Genomic DNA, 21843 nt, shown 5'->3' with positions numbered 1-21843 from the left:
GGTAAGGGTAGATAAATGGTACGAAGTTTGGAGGATAGAGAACATGGCTCTAGTGTTTATGGCATTAAGAGACCTTGCAGATTACATATTTCAAGATCTCTAGAAGCTTTAAAAGCTACAAAAAAAAAGAAAAAGAAAGAAAGAAAAAACCTTGAACGCGGAGCCTGTGCTTGAGTGGAAGCCATTGAAGGAAAAGCAAAACAGTGGCTAGAGGGAAATTCTTGGACTACATAACATCCAAGTCATGAAGGTTGAGAAGCCACAAGTAAGTTAGAAAATACCATCCTAGATACCAAGAAAATATACAAAAATCATTACAAATAAGAAAGCATCAATATATTTTCTTACACACATATACTGGGATTTATCAGGCTAAACTGAAACATGTAAGAAGGGATTTGGCAAAGATACTTTTTTTCTAAAGAGATAAAATCATCATAATGTTATTTTTAATTTGCTTTATATTATTTTAAGTGCTATTGTCTAATTTCATGTAGTTTTCTTAAAGTCACTGGAGAAAAATAAGTCAAGACAGTTATCTCCAATCTGATGGATAAAGAAACTGAGTTTTATAGTTAAATTGTTCCCCCCAATGTCAAGGAATCAGTAAATGGTTGAGCCAGGACTAACACATCTACTATTGAAGTCTTCTAATTTTGAAACCTTTTAACTTTTTTTTTCTGTCTTGACTGTATTTAGGCTAATTTTGAAGATTCTTCTTTCATATCAAATTTATATGAATTTATGCATGATGATAGTATAACTAATAGTCAAAATTGAGACAGTATTATGTAAGTGAAAGATTCTATTTCAGTTACACTTGAAATGTATTATATGTTTTAGCCTCAAAGGCAACTACAGAATTGTTTATTCAGTCAAAATCATTGATTATATATCTACCATGAGTAAGGCAGTGTTTATTCAGCCTCTATACTGTGCTGAGTAAGCATACAAACCTGAAGATTCATTATAATAACTACATGGCCATAGCTCATGCAGAAAGACACTCTGCAATAATATAATGGAAAGTTAACTCTATAAATACAAGCAAGTAGGAAACATGAAGGTCTATTTACTCTTAAATGGTACTAAAATTATGCTAATTAATGCAAGTACTAGGAACAGATTTTGGTTCTTATCATTAGCACATTGAATGTATGAAGACAGTAGATGCACACCTCTTTGGCTATCTTTCCAAATACATGGCAGATAGGAGTGTCTGCTGCTGCTTTGGGAGCAGAAAATCAGGGTAGACTGAGAATTATAGCAGCACATGTTGAGCTTATTTAACTCAGCATACATTAATGAATAAATGATAAAGCACAGAGGTGTGCATTTTAAGAATATTAAACTCAAGAGAATGAGCTAAGTGAGTATGACATTGCATTGTGTTAAGGCCATACAGACATTTTGCCAAAGGAGAGAATTGGCTACAAGGCTGGGAAAATACATAAAACATTTAGCTTTATTGTTTAGAAAATGATGGGGAGAAGAAATATATAGATGTTATAGCAGTGGCCATATTTTCTTAATATCGGTATTTTGGAATGATGATGTCAAGTGAAGATGAGGAATAAGTGAAAAATGGCACAGTGCAGCATCTGGAAATCTTTTGTATCATTGAAAAGAGACTTCAGGAGGACAAGAGTGACTAAAATTCTCAGTTCTAGAGAATAGCCTTCTTGTACTAGGTTTGGATCTACTGCTAGAGTATCAGAGAGTCGGTGGCTTGGAGCATCATGTGACTTTCAATCATTCAGTGCATACCTATAGGAATCTATAAGGTGCCAGTTACTGTTCCAGGCTTTAGAATACAAGTGTGAGTCGAACAAAAATGCTACTCCCTATCTGTGAGGCAACATAATTGACAGAGAAAAAATGTAAAATATTACATAATTTGGTAATAGGAAAATAGGGGTTTTCTAACTTCTTGACAAGATGGCAGAATAAAGTCATGCAGAAATCTCCCCAACACTGCTCCAACAATAGCAATGAAAGATAAAATTTAAAATACATATTCAGAAGAAAGAAAATATAAATTAGCATGCAATAGTTACAACTTTCTATTATACCTAAAGTGTAATGTTTATTAACAAAACAATGTTTTGTTTTATAGCTTCCAGAGGCACATTCGAGTCATTGAAGGAGATATGAGAAAGTGAAGAAAAATAACATGGTGAAATCAACTATAAATTGAGTAGGAATTGTGTGTTTTTCCTCAAATTAATTTTTTTTTTTTTTGTTCAGTAGAATGTTCCAAATATAAGGATTGTTTTAGTGATAATTACATATTCTTGCATTAGGGGATAGGAATAGAAACCATCCTAGCTGTTAATTCTGTTTTGGGCACTGTGTTGGGCTCAGTATATACTAAAAAGAGTAAAATACATTTGCTTAACCCCCTTAGATAACTCACAATTACAAGGAAATATAAAAGATCTATGCTGCAGGAGACACCAGTAGTTCAGTCGAGTAGAATCATGGGTAAGAGAGGAGAATGGTTGAAGATCATGCATGGGCAGGGTACCAATTCCTGATGCTATATTACGTAATTGGGCGTGACTCTGATTTGTGAGGGGCCATCAAAGTCTTTTAAACTAGGCAATAGCATGGTAAGTGTTCGAGAATTTACTCAGAGAGTCATAAGTAAAAAGGATTAGATAGAGGTAGAGAAACAGGTTTGGAAAATGTGACATTAATCTAGGTGAGAGATAATGAAAACTTAATTTAGGTCAGTGACTGTGGAATGGTGATAGATTCGAGGGATACTGAAGAGCCAAAATCAGCTGGATGTGGGGAGCAATTGTTTACGGCCAGATGAATGAAGTTTGACTCTCTGTGTACTGAGAGATGCGATTAGTGATGATTAAAAGACAAAACAAAACAAAACAAAAACTGAGTAAAGGATAAGGAAGAGTTTGGAACAAAAACATAATTTAAATTCTAAAATTCATTTGTGAATTAGTTGTTCAGAATTCACAGCAATGAATTTATAAATGTTTGCTAAAGAGATAGAAATGCAGACAAAAGTAATACTCAAAGCAATAATAAGACTTAACATGTATTTCCTCACTCTATATTATTATACTTTCTGAGTATCAATTAACAAATTTAACAACTCTTAAAGTAAGTAGTATTTTTGCCCATTTTAGAGACAAGAAGAAGGATATGGAGAAATGAAGTTATTTTCCCTGTGTTACAAATGTAGTAGTAAGAATAAATCCCACAATGTCTGGCTTCAAACTTTCTGCAGTTACCCCACCATCCCATGCTACCTTTTTCATGATATAAACGCTAAGCAGACTTACAGGCTGACCAACAACATTCTATTTCATTATATTTTTACTTAACTATAGAATTACTGATATCTTGAGTTTGGGAGATAGAATGAGGGTTTTTTTTTTTTTCCCCCATTATGGAAGAAGAAAAAAATATTCGTCTTCATCTTGTCTAAATTTTAAAGTGGTCAAAATAACATTTCACATACTTTTGCATATTACTGTCTCTTCAGAAACATTCTTACCATGTGTCTCCCTCATCAAATGAGATATTGGTAAATAATCCTTTGTTGTTTCTCTCATCAAGTCCAATTTCCTCCACTTGATTTCAAATTATTTGATCTGGCCTTGCTATGTGCAGCCGTTGATGCCGCCTATTCTTTTTCAATATCTGGAAGGTGCTGCTATTTGGTACACCCTGGTCTTGTTTTCTAATCAGCTCATTCCACCCTCCTTTCTCTCGCAGGTTCACACCTCTGCTCCTCCTCTCAGTCCCTCGGGGTGTTCCTGCTTCCCCAGTCCATCACAGACGCATCCATCCATGCTCTGAAATTAGTTTTCTCCCTCAACACCCGTTTTCCCACCACCTTTCCTGCCCTTCGTGCATCCTTCAGAGCACCTGATTCTAGCTACCTTTTAAGAAGAAAACAATTTGAATTAATTTACACTTCAAGGATTCTAAAATATTTATACAGTGTCTACTGAGTGCCAGAAACTGCTAAGTCCCTAAGGACATAAAACAAAGATTTCCAGTTGGCTTCTGCCCTCTAAGAGCACTTGATCTAGTTGGAGAGATGCACACAAATAATCTGACAGAACAAGATAGGATAATAGTAGCACCAGCAGTGTCAGCAAAGCGCTGAAGAGAATTAATTCTGGGTCCCTAGCGTCAGTGAAGACTTGCAGGAAATAACTTCTGAGTTATATCTTGGAGAGGGGGATTTCTCCCATTTAGAAATGTGGGAGGGAGGCCTGGCATGGTGGCTCATGCCTGTAATCCCAGCACTTTGGGAGACGGAGGCGGGGGGATCACCTGAAGTCAGGAGTTCAAGAGCAGCCTGGCCAACATGGTGAAACCTTGTCTCTACTAAAAATACAAAAATTAGCTGGGCGTGGTAGCACATGCCTGTAATCCCAGCTACTCAGGAGGTTGAGGCAATAGAATTGCTTGAGTGCAGGAGGCGGAAGTTGTAGTGAGCCGAGATGGCACCACTGTACTCCAGCCTGGGCGATAGAGAGTGAGATTCTTTCTAAGAAAACAAAACAAAACAAAAAACAGTTAAAAGAAAGAAAAAGAAACGTGGGAGGGAATGTGAAGCTGGAGAGCAAAAGAATGGGAGCATGGAAGTACAGCCTGTTTCCAATTTAGAATAGTTTCACGTATGATTTGTGGAGTTGACCATGGTGTGAAAGCCATTTGCATTCAGTGGAGGCCATAACCTCATCCTCAATTCTAAGGAGTTCCTCCCCTTAGGATGAGACTATGTCCTGATAACCCATACTGAAGTGGAAAAACTAAGTTGGGGACCCTCTGCTGTGTTGCTGGCATCAAATGCACTCTCCACTTAGAATATTTTCAACTTACAATAGGTTTATGGGGACGTAACCCCATCATAAATCAAGGAGCATATAATCTATCGATCTGATCCAGAAACAGTCAGTAGTTAACTTAATCTGTATTTCAGACACCATTGCCTTAAACTTCATTTCCACCATATCTTTTTTTTCTGGCCAAAATTGCCAATAGCTTTGTGGTGCCTCTCCTGTTAAACTCAATTTCTCCTACTTGACTTTCAAGATTTTATGTAATTCATCTCTGCCTTTTCTATATAAACTTCTATACAGTATTACTTACTCCTCTTCAAAATATGAAGGATTGTATTTAGTGTTTGCTGGTCTTGCTTTGTAAGCAGAGCAGAAGGGATTTAATTGCACCTTGTTTTGCTGGCTCCGCAACAAACCTAACTGAACAGGGACTCCTTTATTATGAGAGGAACCATCACAATAATAGCAGTAACTCAAGCATTAACTCACATTCATTTCTCAGGTAAAACTAAGCGTGACTGTTTGCAGTGTCAGGTTCCTGTAGTTCCTGTTAAGTTGGGTCCTGGTGAATTCGTGTGGAGCTCAGTGTGTAACTGGTTAGGATCTAAGTGAAAACAAAGAATTATAATGCAGATCTACAGCCCAGTAGATCCCTGAAAACACTCCTGCAAATGTCAGGAATGAAGAAAGGCATGGGTGTCTGTCATCTGGAAGGAATACATTTTAGTCTCATATTCTGTCTGTTTTTTAATGTAAACAGTGCATATTTCTAGCAAATTGACAGAAGAATATCAAGTTAAACTCAGAAATTTCTGTTGTAATTTGCTGTGGAGTCTGTGCTATCAGTGTAATAAGCATCTGCAAATTCATGTTACTTTTTAAAGGTGTTCTTAGATTGTTTGCTTCATTTCTATGAACTGATGTTTTAAAAACCCTATGATTTATTTCAACATGCTCTGCATATGCAATTTAACATTTTCTATTTGTTTTCATATTGTTTGTTGTCTAGTCATTCATTTTACTTAGTCTCAGTTATGTGAAATGGTGAGACTTGAACAGAGTGTTTGTCCTTTGCTAACCTAAAACCATTCTACTCAAAACAAATTTTCTCTGAGCGTCTTCAAGTAAGATCTATGATTAACCAGACATTGAAAACATATTGTACCTTCTTTAGTTACATATAAAATCTACAAATGTATCTAATTTAAATTTCAAGAGGAAGATAAAAATAATGTTCAGCAGTAGATAACTAGGACATTTAAAATAATGAAATACAAGGTGAAGGTTATATCCGATGGAGCTTTATTTGCCATTAATGGAGGTTTAGAATAGACAACACCTCACTTGTTTTTGTTGCCAAATTATCAAATTTATAAATACCTACTACTGTTCCATATCTACACAACAGTTGGCTAGTGCATCACTATTTACTAAACTTTGTGCAATAGGTCCAATTAAATTGGATCAATTAATTACATTTATTTTAACCTCAAGGTCAGTCAGAAGAGGTCTTTTATTGTTTTAATTACAGATTTAATTACATTCCATCATTGAACTCAAAAAAAAAAAAAAAAAAAATCTACCCCCTTACAGCACTTAACTCTAATGAGGTTCTCAAAAGCATTCCTATTGAAATATTTTATTCTCCTGCCCATATTCTTTGAGCTATGCTGAGATGCACTAGACACAAGAGTAAGAACAGCTGGTAGGAGTGTGTGGGATACTGCAGGGACACCAACACAAGGCCAAGATGATGCTGCTCCACAGCTTGAAACGTTGCCAGTCACCATGTTGTCTTTATCATTTTACTATCTGTAGTTATAGTTTTTGCATTTAGGATTTAGATAATCTCTTTGATTTGTGTGTTTCTTTTAGTAGCTTTCTTCAAAATTGACATTGACTTTTCATTGCAGCTAACAATATACAACAAAGGGTAAAAGTAGGAGATAAGTGCTTCAACAAAAACCTTGTTACTGATGATTGCCATAAATGTTCAAACATAACTTTTATTTAGTTATGGAACTTTTGTATTTTAATAATGGCTTTTGATAGTGTATTTTTGTACCAGTTATAAACCTGACATTTTAGGGATAATTTTATAATTTCTGGAATCTTCCTCAGTGTTCCAGGATATATAATTATCACTGTATAAACTTAAGAGGAATGTTGGCTATTGTCTTACATCTTTGAGCAGCATTTTGTTAATGCATATGAAAATTGGGCAGGGACAGGCCAGGATTTCAAGATTATCTTTGAATTTCAGTTCAATGTAGCATGAGCCTCAGCGCTACAAATATGACAGCTAGCAATAGCACCTCATCTGACATTTGCCTATTTTTCTCATTTTTGGGGAATTTAAGAGGGTGGTGTTTTAAAATAGGGAGTGCTTGGTTTTCATTTCAGGTGCAAGTTATAATGATCACTGAGTCACCTTCTATGTTAAACAACTCAACCATTCAACCAGATTTATCACTTTTTCCTTTTGTTTTGGATTTAACGTTAGAATTATTTAGTAACCTGAATGCAAAAAACAAAAAACAAAAAATCCATCTAACTTAATCTATCAAATGTTTAAAATATATGTGAACGTCCAGTGACAAAATATTTCCTTTCTCATGCAAATATTATTGTTAGTATCATGCAGTAGTTTCAGGAAGGAGCAAGAAAGATTGTAACTGTTTGGCAGTATGGCTCTTTGAAGATATGATCTTGTTATTCTGTAATAATTAGAGTGGAAGTTAGTGTGCAAGAGATTAAAAGGAAGCAATGAATATTCATTTTTCTTCATATTCTGATTGGTCCACTCAACTATTTCAATAAAACTTTATCTCTTCTTGTAATATTACATAGGAAAATAAAGAACGTGTAAGGGATATAAAGGAATCCACCAATGATTGGAGACAGGATTTTCTTTACATTGTCTAATAGACTTGTTTATTATTTTAAGCTGGTAAAAAGAGACTTATGATTCGTGTTGAAGAAAGAGTTATTTGTGCTTGATACATTGAAGACACTGTTCAAAAGCAGTTTGTCCTTATAAAAGGATGACCCCTGTAGTATTTCTTAGGCAAGGAGGGACAAATTCAACCAACAAAAAGCACATCTCGCCCCGAGTTCCCCATGATTTCTCCACATAGAGCAAAAAAATACACATCAGTAATTTATTTGAACATGCACATCAGTGAGTAGCATAGTTCTAGGCTACTCAAGAAACAAAAGGGAGAATATCAGCATTACCTAAATAAAAAAGAGAGGTGAATTACTCCACTTTAATTGTCTTAAAAACACGGATAAGAAGAGCAATTAAAATATAGTCCTAAACAGTACTAGCTAATGTAGATTACATAAGTATACAATATGATTCAACTAATAGTGCTCTGACAAGCATAAACCACCAGTTCTAGTAAACAAGGCCCAGATCAATTGCTGAGAAAATGTTAGATTCAGATGTAGTTCAGAACAAGTTACTTTTATTTCGGTACTGAATGCAAAACACAGGTCAAGTGTGAGGACAGCGTTCTAAAAAAGGTGGCTCTGTTAAAGCAAGGAGGCCATTTCCTTTTGCATTTTTATAATTCTGGAATTCTATTTTTGACGTTCACTTTCCTACTTTTCCTCCCCTGAGCACTAATTTATTAAAAAAAAAAAGATTTCAAGGTGCAAGTTGTACATTCTTATCGTTATACTATCTCATCTCTTTCTGGAAGAGAGTATTACAATCAGCATTACAATGTTCTTTTTCTCTTAATATTTGTTTCACATACATGTATTTCAAAATCATAATGTTGATTAGGAAAAGAAACTTACAAACGAGATAGTGATGTAATCATACACTTCCTATTGTGCTGTGTGTCTTTCCCATCCCTTCTCCCCTTTCCCTGTAAAGAGCTGTAAAAAATTTAAGGCAGATGAGGTATATTGCTGAAGGAAAAAGTTATTTTTGATAAAAACTCAAAAAAACTTTTATTCTGCCCTTCTACTCAAGAAAGACTACTCAACTATAAATCTAGTGCTAGAAAAAAGCAGGAAAGACACCGTTTGCGTGTACCATACTATGTCTTCTATTTCTAGAATGGCTTTTTGTTAATTTAATTTTAATAGAAAAAATAAGCACCTTAAGCTATGAACAAGAAAAGAACTTCATTATTAGTGAGTCTAGAATCCAAAAGGAATTAGGAACACTCACTCAAACTCTTTCACTCATTCTCACAAAGGCCAATGCTACTGATTAGAATTGTAAAGTGCTGTACTTAGTATAAACACTTGTATACACTGCAGACACTGAAAAATAACCCTCAAGCACATTGTGTTATAGTTCCAAAAATATATTTACAGTCTATTACAAAGATTACAAATGGAAGTGTCTAGGTGACTGTATTATGCTAATTAAAATTATTTTTACAGATTAATTTTCCTTAGGGACAAAAAACATTTTAGTGAAATTAAAATGATTTTTCTAGTCAATCAAAAAATAAATTAAAGTATCAAATAACACTGTACAGTGATTTAAAACAAACAAAAAAAAAGGGTGGGGAGGGGTTTGGGAAGCAATCCATTTGAGTTTTTCTATAGCCATCTTTGGTCCTAAATGTGGGAAAACACATTATGTAGCACTGAAAATACCTGTTCTTTTGTGATGCTCTGCAAGTAAAATAGAAAAATATAGTGCATTTTCAATGTATTCAGAGCCCACTACAGAGAAATGTGTGTACAAAACAAGACAGTATAAATAAAATTTACAAGTTTTACAAAGGAACATTTACAGATTTTGTTTCTGTTATTTGTTTGTTTGTTTGTGGATGCCCACATTATCAAACAAGACCAATTATGACCGATCCCTGGGATCTTTCTCTATTAAAATCATTATAAACAGCCCAATTCTCTTTGGAAGTACAACAGTTCAATTCTGGGGTAGTTCATGATTTTCATAACTTTTGAAAGCATTACTCACAATATGTATACATTCCTGTAATATCTATAAAGACACATTTAATTATTGCTTATGAAATTCTAACACAGTAATCAAATAATATGGTTTAATAAATAAAGCTTTAAAAAGAAGCCAGATCCTTCACCTCTTCCTTCTAGGGTAAGGAGTCCTTTCATTTAACAAGTTTCTTGCATCAGTGTTCACAAACAAAAGACTTTTTGTTTTGTTTTGTTTTGAACTGCAATGGTGATATTCTGTGCAGCAAATTTGTGTTTAAATGGTGAAAATTGTGAACTGCCCCTTTATCATGCTTCAGAGTTATAATATAAAACAATTATTTCCTTTCATGTTTGGACTGCATTCAACAGAAAAGGATATAAAATATATGTCAACTATTTATCCTAAATTTCCTAATGCCACGAGACTGAAAAAATCTTGATGTGCTCAGATTAAATTTTAGATAACACTGGATAGTTCTGCTTTCAGAGACTTGCCTTCACCAACATTCTTCAGATGAAGTGCCTCATTTTTTTAATATACTCATAAACCTAAAATTCGAGTTTATTAAATTCTTTCTAGTAAAATCACTCTATAAACAATCTGCTAAAAGTGCCTTATAGTATGTATGGATCATTATTGCTTTTTTCATTGAAAAGATAGTATGTTGTCTGATCTTTACAAAAAATTTCTTTTTAAAAAATATCAGAGCTCTTGGCAACTTGCATTTTCTGGACTACCTGCCAATTAGCAAACAATATCAAAACAGCACTGATTAAACAGAATAAAATGGCACAAAAAGGATACCAATGTTCTGACAGAGATGTATCTTCAATCATGCTATTTCTTTTGAAATCTGAGATTCTTTCAAAGGTACCCAGTGTAGTAATGTGTTACAGATTTAACACTAAAAAGGTCCAAAGCTATAAACAACTTTCTAAAACAAAGTCCTTATGAAGAATAAACACAAATGATTTTAAAAAGGAATAGTCTGAAATCACATATTTAAGGAAAATATTTCATTGATTTTAACAATAAGATCATGATTTTATTTGACAAATATATTCTTTCTTAAATTCTTTATGTACATTTTAAAAAGTCTATAAGACAAAAAGGAGGTTAGAGAGCTCAAGGTGTTTGGATGTTTTTCAGGTAGTACTTTGTTTATTGTCACTGCTATTTTCCTGGCCACCGATGGTGGATCCTAAATTCCCTTTTTATATATTCTGGTGGCACTTAGGAGTTCAAGTCTATAGGTGCTTCTTAAATCTCTTCACTGTTGGAAGGACCCAGGACATCAACTGTCTTCTAGCAGCATTCTATGCATATACTGAAGGCCAGTACTGTTCTCTTGCAGTCTGTAATCTCCCTTAAAAGGGAGAAATGCGTATCACACTTGAATGCCAGTTCCATGTAAATGTAGCATTTGCGCTCTCATAGTCTGAATGCTGCTCATGATTTTCTTTTGATGGCCAACCAGTGTGATCCCTAAACTCATCACATCCCTGAAAAAGACAAATGTAGTTTTCATTAGGTACCTTACAAAGAGTTAAGTGTGGCATGAAACTATCATCAACTGTTTAATTAAATATGTTATTTTAGCCAAATAGATCTTATCTTAGTGTTCTTGGGCATTATGATCACACCCCTGTATCAGATCAGAATAGTAAAACCTACATCAACATTCTCCTTTGTAAAAACCTAACTGCTCACGCTCTCAATTTACTCTCAATTCATTTTTAAAGTGATTTGAAATTTTACGTAAGAAATTATTAAAGTCTTAAAGCTATTATTAACTTGAGGGAAGGTTAGGAAATATTATTTGAAATGTTGTCTTCTTGAACCTAATTGGGATTTAGAAATTTCTAACTGGAAAAAGCTGGATATAGTGTAATGAAAATAGTTGGTGGGATCTAGAAGAAAAATTGGAAATCATCAATGACCATGTAAAATTTTATACTGGATTTAATTAACATGTGGTAATTCTGAGCATATTATTGGTTATATACTTACTCCAGTCAGTTCAATCATTTCATTATATGTCATAAAAACTATCTTTAAAAATGTACAACATCTCTGTTTAATAGATTAAATTTGAATTAAGAATTGTATCTGTTTGTGTTTTCTTGCCTTTCCTAATAGCCAGATACATTGAGCTTATGTCTTTACAAGCAGCTAAAATATTGCAAAACTATAGCACTGTAGTTTTTTATGGCAGTGACAGAGAAACATCGTTTTTCAGGGGTACAGATTACTTTGGGGACCCAAGTGTAAAAATGCCCACATAGTGACTATAAGAAAACTGAACAAAATAGCATGCACACACTTAAATTCATGTACATGACATTTCCTGGCATATGCCAGAAAATAATATTTGATTGCTGGTCTTCATCTCATTGGAAAAACGATGACAGTACATAGACAGAATCCCACAAATGGAACCTTGAATATTGTTTTCCATTTTCAAACACATTGACTGAGAGGAACTATGTCACCCATGAAAGTCACGCTGCAGCCGAGTCAACTGAGGTTTAGAGATCTTTAGATTGTCCAGGACCCCATAATTAGTGGTGGAGCCAGACAGGAAAAGTGAGTTCTTTTAACTTCAAGTTCATAGCAATTTCAAAAGTTGTTTTATCAGGTCATTTTTTCAGGTTAAAAAAAAGGAATCGATCAATCACACGTCTTCCAAAAAGTAAGTTAAACCCTTACTTTTAAGCTATGGTTAACTGAATTAAGCTTCTTTTGATCTCTTCAGAAATAATCACATTGGACGTTCTAATGCATTTCAGCATTGAGTATAAAGTTTTGAGATTATTTAAGTTCAACAAAAACAAGGTGAAAGAAATTCTCCTTTGCAATGGAGAAAGTTTCCCCAGTGAATAGGGATCTAAGTAATACAGAGGTTAACTATGGAGGAAGCCTCAATGGATGGTGTTTAGAAACCAGCTATAGAGTCATATTAGTTATTACTTACTAGTTAAGTTGGCTTAGGGGAAACACTTAAATTTTCTGACCTTTAGCCTTGTTGGCAACGAAATAGGTATAAAACTATAGACCTAATACAATTATTGTTGTGAAGGTTAAAAAAGTAATGTGTTAAAGGTCTATTTAGCATAATGCTTGGTACAGAGTAAGAACTTGTTAAAGAAATATTTTTTTTCCTTGATTTTGGGATTCAAATTCTTTTAACATAAAGAAGATAACCTAATGTATAAAGTACAGACTGTACCTAATAAACCCTTAAATATAATTTTAAGAGTTTAAGCTTACTCAATAGTCATCCTGGCTACTGATTCAAGGGAATTGTAGCCAGCTGCTGTGAAGTTATCTTTATATCTTTCCATCTTAATAGCTTGTAGCCATTCTCCAACTGAACAAAAGGTAGTGAAATCGGGAGTGTTCTGATCCAGAAGAGGGCTTATTGGCCTAGATAAAAATGAAACAGAAAAGTGAATATTATCATGAACTACCAACGAAAGAATGTCTTGACCCATATAAAATTAAGGTATAAAGAATAAAATTAGATGTTTTAACTGGTGTATATAATAAAAAAAATTGATATGCTAATAAAAACCTAAAGCATCCAGGAGGCCAGTGACTACAAACTCCTAAATTTATATTCTATTTAGATGTGATGACCACCTGGTTTTGTCTTCCATATGTTTTTAAAAGTACAGCCAACAATATTTGGAATCAGTAAATAATTGTTCATTTGCTTTTTCCAAAAGTATTTGGGAGTAAATGAAGCACATATGGCTGTGTTCTAACCTGTTCAGGCCACAAGGGTGCTGCAGAGATATTGTGCATCTCCTTTGCTGATGGCATTCTTGTGAATGCCCGGGGAGTTAAGTAAGGCACCTCCACAGGTGCCTTACTATCAATGTAAACCAGAACATCAATCTTACCTGGCGTCTGAGGCTGAATAACTACTAATATGCATTACAATCAAGCAAGCCTAATGCAAAGGATGAATGGACTCTTTTTAATGAGTACACATCTTTAATCATGTATTGAATTTCTTTTTTTTTTCTTTCTTGAGACAGAGTATTGGTCTGTCGCCCAAGCGGGAGTGCAGTGGTGCGATCTCGGCTCACTGCCACGTCTGCCTCCCGGGTTCAAGCGATTCTCCTGCCTCAGCCTCCTGAGTAGCTGGGATTACAGGCGCCTGACACCACACCCAGCTAATTTTTGCATTTTTAGTAGAGACGGGCTTTCACTGTGTTGGCCAGGCTGGTCTCAAACTCCTGACCTCGTGATCCACCCACCTCGGCCTCCCAAAGTGCTGGGATTACAAGCGTGAGCCACCATGCCCGGTCTGAATTTCCTTTATAAACTTTAACATTATTGAATACTTTATTAAATGACTTGAAGCAAAACAATTAAGTAGGTACTATGAATGTAACAAAAAACAAGAACAATAATAACAAAAACCCATGTAATAATAAAAATATTGGTCTGAAAATATGAACTACTATCATATCACAAAAATTCAGTTTATAAAGTTTTTTTGATAAGAGCAGCTAGTAATATTTATAACTTTAAAAAAATACAACAATAACTAATAGATTCTCTTTAAACACCAATTAAGGTAAGCTTAACTGAAAAGAAAAAATAAACTTCTGTAAATATAATATATTTAATATGAATTTATACTTCAACACAAAAGTCAATTTGTGATTGTGGTGGGGTTGAGGAAATGAATGGTTTATGTGACTATTTTAATTTCTCCCAGATTCCATTCTCTTAGGCATTTCTTACCTACTACAAGTTCCCAGGGGAGTTTTCAGACTATTTGGGTTTCGAATCATTTTGTCTAGAATTCCAACTATCTGTTCAAATTTTGGCCTTTCAGCACGCTCCTTTTGCCAACAGTCCAACATTAGCTGGTGAAGGCCAGCTGGGCAGTCCATGGGTGCTGGTAAACGATAACCTTCTTCTATTGCTTTTATAACCTAATAGCCAAAAGGACATTACAAATTACAATAAAACAGATTTCTCGGTAGGCAAAATGATTTATCCAGATAAGAATGAGGCACAATGCTTCACAAAAGACTTACTTTTCCCCCTAATTTCCATGAATACTAAGCAAGTTATTAAGGAGTGCGTGAAGTGCAGGATATGATGACATTTCCTAGTTAATTCAGCAATAGGGAGCAGCAATTAAGTTCATCCAGGGTGCAATAGATGGAAACGTTTTTAACATCATCCTAGAGGCTTTCAAAAGGGAACATGTTATGGAACTATCTTACTTGTATATAATTGTGAGCATACGTATGTGCCCATACATTTAATAATTCTGCAAGTTGTAAAAAGAATTTGAGTTACCCAGAATGAGCCAGAATGATTCACTTTTAAACAGAGTATCAAAATAATATGAATGTTATTACCAAGCACATGAGTGTTTTAAATAATATGAAGCTTATTGTTAGTGTTATAAGACAGTAGTGTGCTGGAGCGAGGTTGTACTGGTTTATGAGTGGCGACTGCATCCCTTCCTTACTCCAAGTTCCCTTACCTCACACTGGCAGACTGAAATTAGCGTGGGGGAAGGGTTACAGCAGTAAATAGGGAAAGTCTACAAATCAGGGCTTTCCCAGTCAGAGAGCTGGTTTTTATTTTTAATTTTTATCAGCATACCACTGCCTATTTATATCTAATAACAGCCTAAAAAACTGTTTATATGAAGCTTTGAGTATTAATGAGAAACAGGCCCCTATAAACATTTGTATGTAGCAATCAGAAAAACTATCATTCAGATTTGGGTTTTTCATTTATATGAAAGGCAAAAATAAATCTTAAAAATTGGAAAATGTTCCAAATCTGAGTGGCAAAGGGAAGAGAACAAGAAGACAAACAGCAGAAATAAGAAGGGCTTGGAGAACACTAAAATAGTATTTTAGGAGGAAGAACAAACCCTTTGACACTGATTGACATAATAGTAGAAATATAACAGAAAATGACCCTCTGAGGAAAAAAAAAACTTTGAATTTTCAAAGAAAATAAGGCCAAAAGTAGGCAAACAAAAAGCTGGCTATAAGAAATGTTGATGGCCTTAATATTTTTAGGGGAACACATCCTTAAGATGCATGCTGACATTCAAAAATAGCACCTTAAAATATAAAAGGTTGTAGGATAGGATATAATGAGTACAGTACCTGGCATCAACAATGCCTGAAAAAAAAAAATTCTTTTGTATAAGGGGAGAAAAAAGTCTACGTTTTTCTTTAAGACAAATCTCTAATTAAGTTTAAAAAGTAAATAGATGGACTTAGTTTTAATGACTTTTGAAAATTCATGTAAGTATAAAATTTAAGACCAAACTCTCTCCTAATCGCTAGGTTGTATTTCTATCAGCTTATTAAACTCTTCATCAAATTGTTCATAGGTACCTCCACTCTATATAATTAAAACTGAATTTACCACCTCTCTTCCCAATCTTTTACTATTTCAATTAACAGCACTTCCAGTCCCAGTCAGAAAGCTGCAGACTGTCTCAGATTCTTTCATTCTCTCTCTCTCTCTTCTTTTTTTTTTTTTCAAAAAGAAGAAAACAGAGTCTTGATCTGTCATCCAGGCTGGAGTGCAGTGGCACGATCACAGCTCACTGCAGCCTTGAACTCCAGGGCCCCACATCCTGATCTTCCTGCCTCACATCCTCTTATATACACAATTAGTCACCACTTTCTGATGATTTTCTACTTCCCAAATACAATATATGCTCAAATACTAGAAAAAGTATTTTTCCATATTTATGTCTACATTTATATATCTCTCTCTATATATACATCTCCCTGAAGTGATGGAGTAATTATCTCATAGTTAAGTCTTTAGTTTCACACTGAGGTGTTTCTTTAAGTACTTTATTTTGAACAACAATTATGGAGAAAACACCTTGGTCTTAAGTGACCTTAATCAGTGTTGGTGCTAAATGCAATGGAGGTCACATGACAGAACTTAAAAATGTCCTTTTATGATCCCATAATTACAAATGTTGCATATCACTGTAAACATTCCTCTAAAATATCACTTTTAAAAGCTATATATCAAACAAATACATACAAATGGTAACTCTGCAAAGATCACAAATATATAAGTATAGGAGAAATTATATTTTTTAAAAACCATTTTAAATGCTAAGAATTTCAAGTGGTTTTGCAAAACATTCCAGTAATACACTGTACTTGGATTCAAAAATGCTATGTTAAAAAATGTGAATAAAAGTAAAAGTAATTTACTTTTGGAAAATGAGTGGCGTTTTGTATATGAGGCTGCTTCTATTTAAACACCTGCAGTCTATTTCTGATTTGACACGACTGCATTCTAATGCTCATACCATTAATTCAGTCCTCATTATTTCCCACCGCCTCCTAACCTATTTCCCTGCTTACAGCTTATCTTCAGGTGTCCTGAAAGGAATAATGTAAGTTGAGTGATCTTTCCTTTTTTCTTTCCCTCCAAGTAATGTTTTAAAATGTAAATCTAAATCTTATCATGCCCTCTTGACATAATACTTTTCAATAGCACTCCAAGCTTTCAAAAGAACACTTAAAATTATTGATTCTTTAGCTTTCAACACAATATATTCTTAAGTCTTTGTAGCACTGAACATAGAACCTTTAAATGATTATTAGAAAAATGAGTTAATGAACCTCTGTAGCTGTCCTACTGCATTACGGAAATTTAATGATTCCTTTTGTTATTGCAGAGAAACAACACTGATCTCACTTCAAAGTGAAACTCCTAGCTATATTCAAAGATATAGTGGTTTACACATTCATAAAGGATAGCAAGAAGATATAACATTTAAAATAAGAGATATTGGGACTTTAATAATCTCATTAATAGTCACATCCCTATGGACATGAACACTTAAGGTACTTGCTGGGAACTCTTCCACCTTATACAGCAGTTTGGCATAATCCAAGATGCACCCTTTGAAACAAAACCAGCCAATAGGAGCTAATATAGGGAAAAACCGAACCTTGAGGTTCTGTAGTTTTCATTTATTAGCCTGGCAGTAAAACAATTTCCCTGTTAAAGATGCAATTAATAATCATTGTTAATATATATTAAATGCTGATTATATGATTGGCATGGTTTTAAACTTGAATTATCTTATTTGATTCTTACAAAAACCTTATTAGGTTTAAGTATCATTATTACACTGATTCAAGAGATAAAGAATGTGTGGCACACAGGAAAAAAAGAGAGAGGGCCACTCAATATCAGGTAGCTGTTAGTAGAAAAGACAGAATTTGACGTACGCTATCTGACCAGAGTCCTTGCTGTTAAGAATGGCTTTATTTTTCCAATTAAAAAATAGGTACATTCTTCAAATAGTTAGATATTCTTGGAAAAACAATGCATAGAGGTAAGATGGCTGACCCTCCACTTCTTAGAGGATTATGTAATTGGTTCACTGAATTCATCTCAAACATATTCTTGTGAAATTACTAGAAACTCCTTGTATTTGCCTTAGTATTCTAATAAAATTCATTCATAACCAATTCTATATCTAAACAGTTCCCAGAGGAACCAGAAGTGATTTGGGTAAATGTAACTTTAAAAAAGATCTCTGAGACACAACAAGGATCACTTCTTTGACAAATGCTGTAAAGCAATACTTAGAAATAAAAACAAAAGTTACTTACTGAGAAGCGTTTCCATATTATTACAGTATGACCATTGTAATTAAGAGAAAAAGGAACACAATAAGACCCCATTAATGAGCCTGTAATAACTCAAAATGGCATATGACATGATTGGCTTCTGTCCTCTGCTCAATACTCATTTTCTATTTCATTAACCTCACAGTAACATGACCCACATTTTATGCAATTAAATATGTTGGACTTCACTTATGAGATTATGGCAAAGTTTTACATAAAACAACATCATAATTTTGCTTCTATCTTAACACGAAAAAATAATAAAGACATAAATCAGTGGTGACTTTTAAAATGAAAAATTGGGTATCACAATTTAGCTGAGAATACATTTACTTATGAGTATATTATACTTTCAAAGCCCTTAAATGACCTTTCATATATGGCTTTAAGGAATTATCTTTATGTCTCATATCTTTACAAAAGCTTAAATTTTTTAACATGCTAATATCTACCTACTAGGAAAATTAACAATTTACTGGCTTAGCTTTATATAAGAAAAAAACACTTTCTTACATTCTTTTTTAAAAATACTTTTTAGTTATGTTAAGTATAAATAATTAATTTATAGATTTCATTCTTTTTATGCTAGTAGTATTTTTTCTTATATTACAATACATTAAAATACGAATGTAAGAAAAATACCAGGAAAAATAAAATCTATATATTAAAAAACTTCAAAATTTCATAACTTGAGGGTAATAATTTGATTTGGATGAATCAATTTATAAATTCAATAAAAAGATAGTTGCTGTGAAAACCAAAATGATATTTTCAATTTCCACAATATTTCTTATATTTGACATTTACATACATGAAGATTTTTCTTTGAAAAGTCATTCATGGAAAGAGCTAAATGTCTGCAGATTTTTTAGGAGAATAAAAGTTGGAAATTTATTTGGAAAGCTTCATCTCTCGGTTTTAATTGCAAGTAACTGAATCTGACTGTTTCCAATGCAGTGAAAACTTTAGAAAATAATAGACACATGAAAATACAAATGAGTGCCCATTCAAGGCACTCATATCTAACTAAGGGATAACCTATTTGAGTATGAGTCTGGTCATGTATACTTGTATTAGTTTTCCCTAGGTTTTTCTTATTCATTGCCTTGTCCAGAGTTACACACACTGTCCAGATAGTCCAGAACTTTCTCACTCATTAGCTTCTACACCACCCTTTTTATTCTCTTCAGGTTACAAAAACCTCACCTTATCCAGCATTCAGCCTGGAACTGTGTGGACTTGCTTAGAAATGTAACCATCACTGCACATCTTGTTTTCTTGTGTCTTGTAAAAAATCTTTTAAAATCTGAGGCATTTAAAATGACAGGGCTTTCTAAAATCCCTGACAAATTCCTAGCAACTAAATTTTAATAACGTAAAGTGAATCGGTTCACTTAATAAATCCATCTAGGCTAACTAAAAAGCAATGAATACATCTGAAAATCTGATGAAGGCAAGCGTCCCAGAAAAAAAATAATATATTCACACATACACAGCAGTTTCCACATGTATCAGGGGTTCATAGATCTAAGTCTCTCCATGAACTCCTACCACAGCTTCCTACTAAAAAAGCTTTTATCTAGAAAATTTTATCCCAGAATGGAAATCATTATCCTAAATTATCCAATTTTTCTACATTTGCATATTGAAAATTAAACATATAATTGTTCAAATAGCACTCTACTGACATAATGATAAAATAATGACTATTATATAATAAGAGGAATATGAATATCAATTTCACTGTACAAACTGACCTATCTAGGTAATCTCTCACTGCTAAACAAACCTGTGTCCAAATTTATTAACTATTTTAGACCTTCTAAATAAAAACATAAAAGAATGTGCCAAATAATTTAGGTTAGAACTAAACTGCACAATAGACAGAATTATATCATTTGACTAATAAAATATTTATTAATCCTTCATATATTAAGGCTATATTCATGATGTTCATTTTTAAGAAAAACAAAAAGCAATACTTAACACATTTTAAAATTTAAAATTGGAGATATTAATTTGTTTCTTCTTAACCATTTTCATTATTTGTTTTTGGAAGTTAAGTGAACTCTGAATTTGTCAGTCCTGTCAGTCCCTTTATGTTTGAATCCAGTACAGAAGGAAGGTGTCAAAAGAAATGAAACTCCACTGAGTGTCTAGGGAATGTAAATATTTCTCTTTCTCTGCCCTAAGGATTTGTTTGTCCACATTTTGACAGTCCATGAAATCTTTGACACTGAGACCTGTCAAATATTAACAACTTTGCCTCTGCCAAACAGACTCGTCATTTAGACTTTTATCTTTGAAAAACAAAACAACAACAAAAAACTAAAAGCAAATGAAAAAGTTTTATGTCATCTTCCAATTCAAAATATCAACAGATTTAACTGATTTATAACCATCCTCTTTTCAGACTGGGCAACTTCTCAGTTAATGCAAAAGTTTGTAGGGAAAGTATCAAAAATAACCTTACCAGCAACATATAAAACAGTCTAAATGTTAGTTGTCTAAAAATAACTACTGTAAGTTTTAAGACCCATAGCAACTTGATTCTAAAGTTCAAATCAAAGTTATTGATTTAATATAACAATTTGCATGATCTCTTTAAAAAAATAACTCAAATGTAACTGTAGTAGTCAGCTTCTATTGCTATTTATGTTTATAATACCTCAAGCTTTACTCTAAACCAGTTTGCTAGTCACATCCTTGTTCTAAATGGCGATGTCGATTTTCCTTAAGCATTACTTATTTTTTTACTTCATACTCCAAGAATTTGGATTAATATAATTTCCAGACTCCTTCGAAAACTCCTTCATCAATCTGTCCAAACCTACATCTTCATTTCTAATTACCACAAGTGTACTGCATCTCTGTTATAGAAAAGTGAGTCCATTTGATTGGTCTTCATACACCTCTAAACCTTAACCTCTCAACTTTCCAGTGTGCTTCCTTAGAGAATGGCTCATCAGCTCTGAAGCAAGGTATCCTCCAGATTTCTAGTACAATCCTGGATATCGTGCTACATTTCATACTGGCTCTACATCTATCTAAATTTCACTCATATTTCAATAGGTTGAAATATAAGTGCTCTTGGCCTACAAAATGGCCATTTTATCAAACTCAACCTAATAAAAGCAACTTTTTTTTTGCACTTTTGCTATATTGTTGAATAAATGGTCTCTTGGTGTGAGATATGTACCCTCACATGGACTACCATCAGTTTCTTTTCTCAATGGATAACAGTATGCTTTATGTTCTAGCATATCCTCATGGCAGCAGAGGATATACATTTAATAAATATACTTTTAAAAGGAATTTCCAAGGATATTCTTATTGTGATTACATTCTAAAATATCACTATGAAACATTTACTAATAGTGGTCATAAAATCTAGATTGTCACATGAAACTAAAACTTAGTT

At 33.6% G+C, this 21843-nt stretch overlaps 1 protein-coding gene across 7 annotated transcripts in view; it reads right to left on the bottom strand.

Annotated features, from left to right (window-relative positions):
- Nucleotides 1-7729: 7729 nt before the first annotated feature.
- EPHA7 (EPH receptor A7) overlaps nt 7730-21843 on the bottom strand; it is a 180892-nt gene continuing 166778 nt past the window's right edge. For 6 of the 7 annotated variants that reach the window (XR_004228933.1, XM_023205181.3, XM_023205179.3 and 3 more), the window contains exons 15-17: nt 14512-14705; nt 13024-13179; nt 7730-11255 (exon numbers count right to left, since the gene is read on the bottom strand). Coding sequence is in view for 6 of the 7 variants with exons in the window: in XM_023205181.3 (XP_023060949.1) it covers nt 11141-11255; nt 13024-13179; nt 14512-14705 (465 nt within the window). In the remaining variant the exon portion in view is untranslated. The remainder of the gene's footprint in view (nt 11256-13023; nt 13180-14511; nt 14706-21843) is intronic. The other variant, XM_023205178.1, reaches the window with a different exon arrangement.

The sequence above is a fragment of the Piliocolobus tephrosceles genome, chromosome 5 (assembly GCF_002776525.5).
Source record: "Piliocolobus tephrosceles isolate RC106 chromosome 5, ASM277652v3, whole genome shotgun sequence".
Lineage (NCBI taxonomy): Eukaryota > Metazoa > Chordata > Mammalia > Primates > Cercopithecidae > Piliocolobus > Piliocolobus tephrosceles.
The sequence above is the reverse complement of the archived record's forward strand: the minus strand, read 5'-3'. Positions and strand labels throughout refer to the sequence as shown.